Consider the following 12,618-nt stretch of genomic DNA (forward strand, 5'->3'; position numbering starts at 1 on the left):
GGTGGAGCACTGGAACAGGCTCCCCAGGGAGGCATCATGCCACCAAGCCTGATGATATTCAAGAAGCATTTGGACAACGCCCTCAGATACATGGTGTGAATTTTGGGGTTGTCCTGTGCAGGGACAGGAGTTGGACAGGATGATCTTTGTGGGTCCATTTCTCTCAGGACATTCTATGATTGATTGAATTATTCTATGATTGAATTGATTGGTTGAATTGATTGATTGACTTATTCTATGATTGAATAATTGAATCATAGGATTCAATTATTCATACAGGGTGGGTGAAAACCTTGGGAGGGCAGCCTGCATGGGCCTTCTGCGTATGGCCATGAGCGTGTATATACCAGAAAGCAGACCATACTTACCAGTGTAGTCTTGTGTTTTAACTGCGTGTGAGAAGGTGTGTATAACCCTAGTTGCATATGGGTGTCTTTGCACAGCTCTGTGCTGGGCTATAGGTGAAACCATATATCTTATGTACTGAGAAGTGTGTTTATGATTGTGCCTAGGAATGCATGTGAGCACGTGGATGCTAGTACATCTGTGTACCATGTGTGTTAGAGGCTGTATGAGCAGTGAGCACTGCATTAGCTCCAGCCAGTGTTGCTCAGTGTTTGCCCCCAGGCAGGCCCATGCCTTTGCCTGTGTGGAGCCCATGAGGTGCTGCCTGCCCTACTGCCTGCTGTGGCACCAAGCCAAGCTGTTGTCCTTCTCTGGACTGGTCATCATGCCTGGACAGTTCGCATGAGACACTGAAGTCCAGAGAAGGACAACAGGGATGTCTCAAGTCCTGGGAAAATCTTCCCAGGAGAGGCTGGAAAGAAAAGGGTTTCAGAGGAGGAGGTGAAGGCAGGGGACAGGACCTGCCCTTCTCCATCCCTTTGCTGTCTCCTCATGGTGCCTGGCTTTTGTTCCCTGAAGGGACACACGGAAGCTGAATTGGTGCTGGAGTTGAGTGGTGCTCGGAGCATCCTGCCCGAACAGCAGGACCTCCCAGCCAGGGCACGTAGGGCTGAGTGACTGAGCTGGGGATTTGCTCACTTGTAGCTGCACCTTTCCTCCTGCAGAGAAGCCTCTCCTCCTGTCTGTTCATTCATCCATCCTCTGGCCATGCTTTGGCTGGGGATGGCCATGCGTTGCCCCACATGCTCCAGCAGCCCTTGGCTTGTGCTTGCCCTTGGTCCCTGCCTCCCCTCCCAGCTTCCTGGTGCCCCCAGCCCCCCGCACACTCTGCTACCCCCAATATGTGCTTTCACTGCCCCCTTCTGCCCTTCCACAGGGAGTTTGCCAAAGAGCGTGAGCGAGTGGAGAACCGCCGAGCCTTCATGAAGCTGCGGCGCCAGCAGCAGATCGAGCGGGAGCTCAATGGCTACCGGGCCTGGATAGACAAAGCGGGTAAAAGCTGACAGGCCAGGGGGGCTGCCTGGGGGGTGGTGGGCACTGAGGGGTGCTGGTCATGCAGAGTGGCGGGGAGGGGAAGAGATTCCTGAGCATCATCCAGTGCAACCCCAAAGTTGCACAGGTGCTCACGTGGTGGTATTGGGTGCATGGATGAACTTAGACCCAGATGGTATGATGGTCTGGACATTGTCAACAGCTGATGAAACACCATGTTTGTGGCATGAAACTGTTGTATTTTGAGCATGAGGCATATTACATTTCCAGGGAAGGCTGTGAGCATCACTGCTGCGAGCTTTGCTCTGCCATGGTTTCCTTTCTCTTGATGTTTGCTGGAGTCCCCTACAGTGGTGGGCAGGGGGAAGGTAGGGCAGTAAACAGTGACAGTGGTTTTCCAGTTAAACCTGCTTCTGGAGCAGACTGAAGGGGATGCACTCGCTAGTTCCCAGCTTGGGGATCCCACCTGGATCTGGGTGAGGGCTGGGGATCTTGAAGGTTTCCAGGCTTCCTGCTGACACCCAGACATGAGCAACAGTCCATGCGTCCTAGTCCCCAAACTGCCACAGCACTTGTCCTTTCTTGCACCTCATTGGGTTCAGTTCAGTGCATTCAGCTCTGGGAAGGGAAGATTTATACTTTCACCTTGTGTTCAGACTTGAAAAAGGATGGTATCTTGAAACAAGGCCTAAGCCTCAGATCTCAGCTTTGGTCCTGGGTTGGCATGTTGAGCCCCAGACCTGTCTACAATATTCAACTTCTTTAGTAGAAGGTTGATTACAGTGGAAGAAGAAGGGTTGATTACAAGTAATTTTTCTTTCTGATGCAATGTGTGGTAGCTGATGCTTGCCACCCTCCAGAATTTGCTTCTGGACACTTAACCAATACTTGACAAGAGTTTGCAACATAGAGCAAACACCCAGGCTGGGTGAAGTGCTTAGGCACAAGGTAGTGAGGTCTGATATGCTCAGCCAACTATGTCTGGTCTCCTGATGCTGAACTCTGTGTTTTGCGTAGAGGAAGTGATGCTGGCTGAAGAGAACAAAAATTCTGGGACCTCAGCCTTAGAAGGTAAGACTAGCAATGCCCTGCCTAAGCATCTGCCTCCCCTTCCTTCTGCCTGCCTGCAGATGGAGGTTGAAACCCTCTAGCTGTGATGAGTGGACAGAGGTTTGGGGGATGCCCCAGTGGAGTCTGTGGCCTGAGAGAGGGGTGTGGGGAAATGGATTGACAGTAAAACCCCTAAGAGAGCATGGAGGTTGGAAGATGTCTGGTCCCACACAGGGACAGCACTGGACTAAGGTCACCTGGGTACGTCTGTCCTGTTACCAGACCTAAGTTAGCCAAGTACTGATCACCAGGCTGTGGTTCAGTGAGCTAGCTACCAGCAGAATTGGACCACCGACACCCCTTCCTCTTCCTTTCCCAGTGCTCAGGAGAGCCACCATCAAAAGGAACCGGACGGATACCATGAACTTGAGCGATGAGCACTGTGTCGATATCTCCTCAGTGGGCGAACGGAGGCTGGCACAGAGAAGACCTCTTCATCCAACCTTGGGTTAGTGCAGTTTGGAGCTTTCCTCCCCAAAATCTCTGCCAGTTTATTGAGTTGCAAGGGTGATACCTGTCACATGGAAATTGTCACAGATAGGCCATATCTGCTAGCTTGACAGCAAAGGGGGCAAACCAGCTTCTGACCCCGTACCATTTAAAACTGTGGTTACGTCATGTCCCATAAGAGCAATGCCTGTAAGCTGTCTGCCCTGTCTCATGTTGCAGGGAAGGCTGGAGCACCCAACTCCTTCTCTCACCTTGACTGGAGCACCCAACTTCTACTCCCTCTTTTCCCTTAGGTAACCCCTTGAGTCACTCTGGCCTCAAAGGCGCCAGAGTGGATGGTGCCTCCTACTTACGGCACAAGGAGCGACTCCTGCGCATCTCTGTTCGCCACATGGTGAAATCCCAGGTCTTCTACTGGATTGTCTTGAGCCTGGTGGCTCTCAACACTGCCTGCGTGGCCATCGTCCATCACAACCAGCCAGCCTGGCTCACCCACTTCCTCTGTGAGTCCCTGGGCTTTGTGTAGGTGTGAGAGCACTGTGTGGGCAAGCAAAACCTCCTGCAACCTTCTTATCTCCAGTGGTTGGATGTTGCAGCACGCCCTTGCTCCTTACCCCAGGGCACATGGGGATGAATCCCACCACTGTCATGCTGGTATGGAGCTGGGTGGGGAAAAACCTGAATTACATCCACTGTTGATAAAAAAGACCACGTACAGCCATTTAATTCAGCTTTGCCCTTGGTCCTGTGGCCACTGATGGCTGTCGCAGCCCTGTGGGCAAATGTGGAGATTTACTGGCCTCATGCCCTTCAGGTCTGATGTATTTGTCAAGAGAGAGAAACAGACTGCAGGCAGGTCTCAGCTGGGTTTATCCTAAGATTGTGAACAGCGGTGATGGAAAGCTTGCAGGAGATGCATCTTTGAATGCCCATAAGCAATTGCTGGAAAGGTGTGAGTTTGCAGGGAGGGAACTGGTCATGGGAGAACCCTGTGGTTAAAGTTTTGGTGCAGAGCATGGCATGGAGATCCGACGCTCGAAAACAGTTACTGGAGCATCCACCAGCCCACTGTGGGCCATGGTACAAGGTCAGGCCTCGGAGGCAGTACACCCATATCTATTCTAGCATGATGCTAACTGCAGAGCAACGTGGTCAACCCAACAGCAGCTGTGTCTTACACCTGAGCTGCTGCAGTAGGGACAGTGCTGCTTTCTCAGTTGTATTATTCTTACTCACCTTGAGAATGTCCTTGTCAAGCACTAGGCCTGGCCAAATTTGCATTAGCATGCTCAGACCTGCCGGGATCCCAGCACGCCACGTTGTGGTACGGCAGCTGGTCGTGGTGAGAAGCATCTTTTGGACAAGGTGAAGAGCCAGACTCTTGCCTGCTAATGTTCATGAAATAGCTGGAGAAGCCTTTCACTGGCTCTTGGCTGTTCAGCTCAGTTACCCTGGCCAAGTTCCAGACATGCAATGATTTAAATCCAGGTTGCTAATATTACCCCACAGGGTTGTGTGGTTAATGTCTTTGCAGATGCCTCAACCACTGTCATATAATGCTAAAGAGTTGCTCTGCTCCATACTGACCATCTCTGGTCTTCTCAAACCCCTGGGACACCAGTGCACCTACTCTGAAAGATTAACTTGTGGGGTTGAACCTCTGTTATATACAATTTAGCTCCTCACAGACAAGCTTCCCTCATTCTGAACCCTGAGAGCTTGGGGAAGCAGCATGGTCATCAGCTTGTCCCACCTCTGTGGTGTGCTTTGTGGGCCCCTGGTGGGTGCATGCAGGATGCTCCATGCAGGTCGGAGCCCCATTTGGTCGTAGCGCATTTGGGTTTTCTCTTTCAGACTATGCAGAGTTTCTGTTTCTTGGGCTCTTCCTCCTGGAGATGTCCTTAAAGATGTATGGGATGGGGCCACGCCTTTACTTCCATTCTTCCTTCAACTGCTTTGACTGTGGGGTAAGCAGCCCCAGAGATGCTGTGGGTGTGGGGGGAGATGTTGGCCAGTGTCTGCAGTGCAAGGCAGCAAGGGGGAGAAGAACGGGATGGCCCTTGCAGTGGGCAGGGGCGTCCTTTCTTCCAGGACAGCCTGCCTGTGCCAGGCTGAGATACCAGGTCTTGGACAGGGTGGTGAGTGCCTTGTCTTCAGGCATGTGAAGATTTCCTGCAACAGCCTCTCCTGAGCCTGTCTTTGACTCATGTCTGTGTCTGCCTCTCAGGTCACAGTGGGAAGCATCTTTGAAGTGGTTTGGGCTATCTTCAGACCAGGAACCTCTTTTGGGATCAGTGTCCTACGAGCCCTTCGTCTCCTGCGAATATTTAAAATAACCAAGTATGTACCAACCGTCCACGCCTATCACTCTTCATGTCAGACTGTGGCTGTAGCCCAGATCCAGTTGCTTCTTCTCTTCTATCAGCATCACTACAAGTGCTCCAGCAATGTCTCTGTTTTCTAGATATTGGGCATCCCTGAGGAATTTGGTAGTCTCATTGATGAGCTCCATGAAGTCTATTATCAGCCTGCTCTTCCTCCTCTTCCTCTTCATTGTAGTCTTTGCCTTGCTGGGAATGCAGCTCTTTGGAGGCAGGTAGGTCATTTCAAGTCTGGGGAAAAGGAATTTCTTGATGTTAAAGCCAAGTGATGACACCCTCTTAGGTGCCTATGAAGACTGTAGCCTTGTCCCTCAGTCTCCTGCTAACAGTGGTACTTCTACCATACAAAAGTCCCTGCTTAAGGTGTGCCTTTGGGTTGTGTGGGTCCTTCTGGCCAGGAGACCTTTTGTGTTCTGCCACCAAATGCTCAGGAGACCTTCCTTAGGGTGGGGAAAGGCCCTCCCGAGCACAAGAGAGCTGACCACACAGCAGTCAGGGGTTTGATGGCCTTGGTACTCCAGCCCATTTATGTCCTCCCGGTTCCAATTCCAGGTTTAACTTCATCGATGGGACACCATCAGCCAACTTTGACACTTTCCCCGCAGCCATCATGACAGTGTTCCAGGTAGGAGCTGAGCTGCAAAGAGACATAACCAAAGGGACCTGGGACGACCTGCTCACTCTCCCCTAGCTGGAAGGGGCTCTTTAAACCAAATAAGTTCCCCTCCACCGGCTGTTAGGATATAACTCTCTTCCTCCCTCTCCTCCTGTATAAAAAAGTGGATGGCAAGAGATGGAAACTCTTCCATCTCTGTTAGAGGAGGTGGAAAAGTTTCAAAGCTCTTTTGAAGACACCTAAATCCTCAGTGGTGTCCAACATCATCTCCCTCAAGTGCTGCAGCTGTAGAGCTGGGTTATCCCCTGCACAGGGTCTCCGTAGTTGGCTCCTGTGCATTGGTGAGGTGGATCGAGGGGGCTGTCCAGGTGACGAGAAGGTGTGGGTGACAGAGCTGCTGGCTTGCTTTCCTGCAGATCCTGACGGGTGAGGACTGGAACGAGGTGATGTACAACGGCATCCGCTCCCAGGGAGGTGTTCGCTCAGGCATGTGGTCCTCCATCTATTTCATCGTCCTCACCTTGTTTGGAAACTGTATCCACCTGGCTGCTGTGCTTTTAGTGGAGACAACCCCATCACATCTCCCTCTCTGTGGGCACCCCCATCCACAGCCACTGCTCCTTCCTCCTCTCCCAGTTGAGGGAGTCCCATCACACATGCAGCAGCCCTGGATATATCCCAAATGCAGAGAAGGAGCTGTCTGGAGGTGAACTGAGGGCTGTATATATGGGGTGGGTGAGGAGTCTGACCCTGTGGCTGCTCCTTATTGAGCTGGTGAGAAGCCATCAGGGCCACCTTCCCTTGGTGGCTGCAGACACCCATGTCCTTAACAAGTGCCTTGTGCATCCTTAGCTGCTTGCAGATACTCTGCTGAACGTGTTCTTGGCTATTGCGGTGGACAACCTGGCCAACGCTCAGGAGCTTACCAAAGTATGTTCCAGCTGCTTCTTTTTTTTCTCTTGCTGGTGTGAAGAGAGTGAAGGAGAGGGGCAGCAGGAAAGACACCGGGAGCACTGCCTGTGACTGTCCTCACTCCAGAGCCAGGGCTACCTTATCCTTTAGCTGCTTTGGAAAGAGGTCAGGTCAAATTGGAAGTGGGGGCTCCCCCTGCAGGAGGGTACACAGGGTTGTCCCCTGAAACAGAAACCTGTATTGCTGGGCAAAGCTATGTAGACTTTGATTTGGGAAAGTGCTTAAACCTGCTGGTCTCAAGTCTCTCCAGGAACACCCACACTTTCCAACAAGTGCAACTTAACTATTTCTTCATTTAAGCTCCCCAGTTTCATTTGCCTACAGTCAAATCAAGATAACCCTCATCTATCTGATGGGGTCTGATGTGGGATGGTTATTTGCCCAAGCACTCAGGAGATAGAGTGGGGAGTGCTTTCCAGTGGTGTCAGTATTTATTGCCCATCTGCCCGCAGGGCAGTGGATATGATTTAGGATGCAATTTAGGGTGGTGCTTGAGAAGGTTATTGGGCTTAGCTGTTTTTAAGACGATGCTGGGAAATATTTGGGGAATGCTAAAATGTTGGGGCGCAATCTGGATAATGGTGAGTAGGCGAGAGCTGCAAGGGTCATTGCTGCTCTTTGGAAGGGACTAGCAATCTTGTGGTGCCTGTTATTTTGCAGAGCCCATGCCTATTGCTCAGGTCCCTGGAGTGCACAGAATGGCTTCCATGCTGGTGTAAATCTGACCTGTTAGCATCAAATGAAATGGGGCATGGTGCTTGTTTGCCTGAAGGGTGTGTGCGGGGGTCCCTGTCGTCCCGCCGTGGGTGCAGGTGGCACTTCCAGGGGCTGCCAGCTGCTACTGGGATGAGAGGGGTGGGAGAGCCCCACGGTGTACCAGCAGCATCAATTAAGAGAGCGCTGAGTTTTTGAAAAGGCTGAATGTGCACTAATGACTCCTAATGATATTTTTTGCTCCAGAGACACAACCATACTCATTAAATCAATATGGTCTCTGCCGGGGTCATTCATGGATGCCTTGCCTCCCACTCCATTGGGGGGATGCCTGTCTTACCCCTGTGGCTGTGAAGAAGGGAGGGCTGAGCTGGTCTACGCTGCCTGGGGCTGTTCTAGTGTGCACAGCCTGGCTCTTGCCTGGAGTGGGCTGGGTTCACTTATTTAAATAGCACTGATGCCTTCAGTAAGATCTAGCATAGTGTGGAATTTGTATCCCTATATTAAAATAAAGGCTGCCACTGGAAATACAGGTGCCTGCTCCCCTTTTCTCCTGCATGTCTTGGCATTTAAGGTAGCCCTGTGCATCCTTTGCTGCCTCCAATGGCTGCATGTTCCCTTGAAACCCTAGCATCCCACTAAGCAACTCCACTCTTTCCTCCACAGGATGAGCAGGAGGAAGAGGAGGCCTTTAACCAGAAGCACGCCCTTCAGAAAGCCAAAGAAGTCAGCCCCATGTCTGCCCCAAACATGCCTGCTATCGAGTGAGTGACCCCCTCCACTGCTAGCCCGGTGCCCTCCCAAGCCCAGTGGGGCTTCTCAGCAGGGTGGAGAGCTGAAGTGGAGCCTGGCACAGCTACTTGTGAGGCTGTCACAATAAAAAGGGGTCCCCTCACGGGGTGAGTCCTTCTCCGGGTGTCTTCCTGAGGATGGATGGAGAACATGCTGCCTGTGAGCAGCAGTGCCTTCGGAGAGGTGTTGGAGCGGGGACCAGCTAACCCTGCAGGACATGGGCTTCCCACCCCTGCCCCAAGCAGCAGCCTCAGAGCTTGGGCATGGCAGAAATCCACTAAAAGAGGCTTTCTGCCCCAAATGTATGGCTCAAACACTCAGGGCTGCTGCTAGGGGTGGGGAAGGAGGCTGGAGAGGAGGAAAGTATCTCAGTTTTTTTCTTGAGGAGGGGTGATATTTATTCCCAGGGAGCATTTCTTTGTGGCGGAGCTGCACGATTGCAGCCAGGGCTGGGGTAGAAGGGACCAGCGGTGTCAGAAATCTCCCCTGGGCTCCTTCCCTGGCAGAAAAACCAGTTATGAGAGATGGAGCTGTTTTGTGAAACCACATTTGATTGTACAGAAATTTGATATGGGCAACAAAAAAAAAACCCAAACCACATAAACCCCCAGCATGGTGTTAAGGAGCCTTGTGTCTGCATTTCAGAAGAAAGTTCTGTTTTTTCCTTTCTAGACGCCTTTTTCCTTTTATTTTGTAGTGTCATATGGTCTAAATCACATAAAACTTTTGAAGTCAACATTGGAACGAGGCGTTTTGATTTGTTTCCCAAAACAGTACATTTCAGTACGGCTGAAAGGATTTTTTTTTTTTTCTTTTTTTATAGAATCCCTTCCCAGGGAATTTTAGGTTTCGTTATACTTTGAGACCCAGCCAAGCTCATACATGGCAGAATCTCTTGCAGACTTGCTGCGAGAAACCACTGTCTTCAGGCGAGCACTGACGTGGGGGGGTCGGAGGCGGCCTTGGGAACAGCCTCAGCTCCCTGGCTTGGCAGCAGTGGGATGTGATGGTCCCTCATCCTGCATGCATCACCCATGGTTGTAAGGGCAGCAGGAGCTGGGGGTACTTGTAAGCCCTGTCTGGTCTCCCAGCAGCTGCAGGTATCGCCCTGGTTTGGGGGTGATGGGATGTTCGTAATAAATCTGTGCCTGACCAAGTACTAGGGGGGTTTACAGGAGAGATGGCAGAGTCTGTGTGTCATGACTGTCTGTGGCTACGAGTGGGAATGTGTCGGACAAAGCGAGGGAATAAAGGGATATAAGCATCAGAAGATGCTGGAAGATGGACAGGTAGGACAGAGGAAGAGGGAATGATGGGCTATATTAGGGTACTGAAGGATTTGCCCACGCTGCACATCCCTGCTAGAGTTTTCTAGCCATTGTCAGATATAGCTGGTTAGGCAAACAGATCTCTCTAACCTTTTGTTGTTGTTCTAGTGGCATTGAAATTAGAGGTATTGATGTTTGCACATCTTTTTTTCCAGCGCCTCCCCCTCATCAGGATCAATAGTGTCAAGGGCAGGAAGGGGTTATGATGCTGTGGGGGTGACCATCTCCAGTATCAGGTCTGATGTGCCTTTGGTGGTGCAATGCTGATGCCAGCAGCTGGGGAGGGCTGATGGAGACATCATAGCAAGGGACAAGCCAGAGCAGAGCCTGTACCAAAGGGCTGTTGGACACTCAGGATGGTGAAGCCGAGATGGTCTCTGCATTTGGGTGTGTGCAGACACAGATGGCTTCATTTCTCTGTGGGAACCCAGCACAGGCAGGTTTGGTACACACGTTCCTGCCTGCAGAGAGGTCCGGTGGTGCTTGAGCGGGGATGAGTGCTCCCACATGGCCAGGTTGGCGTGGGTAGCTGTGGTGCCGATCGGAGTATTGTATTCGTACATGGGCGCCGTTGGTGCAGATGGCTCGGGGCTGTTTGACGAGTGGGTGGCCAGATGGACGCATGCGGATGCTGTCATGTGTTGGTGCCTAACGGTGCATGGATGCATTTGAAGGCTTGGCCACTTGCTGCAGGGACAGCGGTGGGTGTCTGCAACTCGATCTCTGCCTTGAGCATGGCACCGGGCTGTTCCCGTGCACGAGGCCGTAAGGAGGTGATCACCAATGTGACTCACCAGAGGGCTGAGGGTATCATTGCACTCACAGGATGGCAGCAAGATGCACCCCATCTCGCCTGCGTGAACTCTGCGCACATGCGGGCGCTTGGTCCCATGCGGTTGGAGTATATTTGCTTGCGCGTCCTGCACACACACGGCATTTACAAAAAGCAAAACCTGGAAATCACTGCATGCACATTTGCATATGCTCGTGGCTGTTTGCTTGGAGCCATACGTATCTGAATCATTTCTGTGCTGATACAAAGGATAAAGCCTTGAATCTCCCCAGCTGCCTGAAGTCAGCAGGGGTGAAGGGCACTGACAGCCCTGTTAGGCTTCCCTGTGTCGGGGCTGCTCAGGTGAAAGGGGCTCTGCAGAGTCTCAGCCCTGGGCTTATGCCTTGCTTTTGCTGGGGAGCTTCATGTTTCCCTCTGTGGTCTCAGGGCAGCATCAACCCATGGTGATGGCTCTGAGCAGCTCGGAGCTGGACTGATACACCACCTCCTCTGCAAAATTGCCACGTGTTGCTCAGGAAAAGTTAATTTCAAGGAGTTCAGAAGAGCTGTTAAATATCTAAGGATGTACCAGGGCTTCTGAGGGGCTACAGCCTGCACTGTTCTCCCCATGCTGCTGCTGCACAGCTGGTCAGTGAGGGGAAGGCTCCATGGCCCCTACGAAATGGACCTGCATCCCTGGCACGAGCATCGCTGCATGCATCTTCCTGGACGGCAGCGACATGTGCCACAGTGGGGTGTGGGAATCAGGGTACAGCACGTGAGTGTGAGCACGGGCAGCCCTACAGGCAGCTCGTTGCTGTTGTGCAAGTGTGTGTGTGCAGGAGGTTCGCTGCTGGCTGCTGCGCTCCGGCATCCCAGCAGCCGGAGGCTGATAGGCAAAGAGATGCCAGCTGCTCGGGGCGGGGACACACACCTCTCTTCATTGCCCACATGAATCGAAGGAGGGGTGAAGGGGGGATTGAACACATTTGTTTTTCCTCCCCAGAAGAGACAGGCGAAGGAGACACCACATGTCGATGTGGGAGCCACGCAGCAGCCACCTGTATGTGGGCCGCGGGGGCGCGTGTCGTCTGTGGCTCCTGTGCTTTTTGTGCGTCCATGGGGCCGGGGCAGACGCCGCTTACCTCCAGCCTCCTCGGCGGGGGGGTTGTGTGCGTGTGCCTGTATTCTGTGTGCTCCTTTGCACCCCTGTTTGTGTGCATGTGTGCGTGCATTTGTGGTTTTGTGTGTGCCTAACCCCCTTTTTGTGTGCACCGTGCAGTACGTGTGTGTCGGTGTGTGCTACTACCTGTGGATGTGCAGTCGTGTGTGCTCTGGGGGTGAGCAGTGTATGTGTATGCACACGTGTGTGCTTGTGGGTGTTTCTGTGTGCCTTGGTGCATTGGGAAGGGCATGTCTGTCTTCTCCAGGGTGTTTGTGCGCACGTTTACAGCACTGCAAAGGTTTCATGGCATAGTCCAGTCCTCCCTAGAGCACACCTGCAGGAACATAAAAAAGCCCAGTACAGCTCCTTCCCCCACCGGCAGCCAAAACTGCTGTTCCCCAAGCCTCGGTGCAGGCTTTCTGCCTGGGACATGCTGGGAGAGGGACTATCCTGGCTGAGCACAGGGAGGGAGGAGGACTCCTGCGCCTGGTGATATTCTTCATTGCAAATATCTCAGAGGGCCATTTCTCACTAAGAAAGGCAGGTCTTGTACCTGGCATCTTTTCCCCTCTTACTTACTGTCCCCATCCCATCAGGACGCCACCCTTGCCAGCAAGGTGGCTCTTGTGCCAGCATCCCCTGCACCGTCACTTGTACCATTAGAACAGTGTTGCTCTGAAAAGGAGTTTGGCTCCAAGGAGCTGGCGATACAAAGACATCCCCAGTGGAAGGAGGGATCCCTGGCTGCAGTGAGAGGGCATTGCCTATATTTAAGAAGGTGTCCCCAGGCAATCATACAAGAGGAAGGTAGTTACCACCCAGCTGGGATAGGGTAAGCCGAGGTGCTGGCTGCTCCCAGCAAGCTGGGTTTGCTGCCTGAAACCTCAGGGCAGCTGTGAGGCTGCTGGAGCTGGTCCTCC

General features: G+C 52.4%; 1 protein-coding gene across 5 annotated transcripts in view; it reads left to right on the top strand.

Annotated features, from left to right (window-relative positions):
* The window catches only part of CACNA1E (calcium voltage-gated channel subunit alpha1 E), a 147,319-nt gene that overhangs the window by 99,521 nt on the left and 35,180 nt on the right, over positions 1 to 12,618 (top strand). For 3 of the 5 annotated variants that reach the window (XM_075096957.1, XM_075096954.1, XM_075096956.1), the window contains 12 exons: positions 1,283 to 1,398; positions 2,416 to 2,469; positions 2,828 to 2,956; positions 3,252 to 3,461; positions 4,813 to 4,925; positions 5,186 to 5,298; positions 5,423 to 5,554; positions 5,892 to 5,964; positions 6,372 to 6,489; positions 6,818 to 6,885; positions 8,308 to 8,405; positions 11,540 to 11,596. In XM_075096957.1, the coding sequence (XP_074953058.1) occupies positions 1,283 to 1,398; positions 2,416 to 2,469; positions 2,828 to 2,956; positions 3,252 to 3,461; positions 4,813 to 4,925; positions 5,186 to 5,298; positions 5,423 to 5,554; positions 5,892 to 5,964; positions 6,372 to 6,489; positions 6,818 to 6,885; positions 8,308 to 8,405; positions 11,540 to 11,596 (1,281 nt within the window). The remainder of the gene's footprint in view (positions 1 to 1,282; positions 1,399 to 2,415; positions 2,470 to 2,827; positions 2,957 to 3,251; positions 3,462 to 4,812; positions 4,926 to 5,185; positions 5,299 to 5,422; positions 5,555 to 5,891; positions 5,965 to 6,371; positions 6,490 to 6,817; positions 6,886 to 8,307; positions 8,406 to 11,539; positions 11,597 to 12,618) is intronic. The other 2 variants (XM_075096955.1, XM_075096961.1) reach the window with 1 other exon arrangement.

The sequence above is a fragment of the Phalacrocorax aristotelis genome, chromosome 6, assembly GCF_949628215.1.
Source record: "Phalacrocorax aristotelis chromosome 6, bGulAri2.1, whole genome shotgun sequence".
Taxonomy (NCBI): Eukaryota; Metazoa; Chordata; class Aves; order Suliformes; family Phalacrocoracidae; genus Phalacrocorax; species Phalacrocorax aristotelis.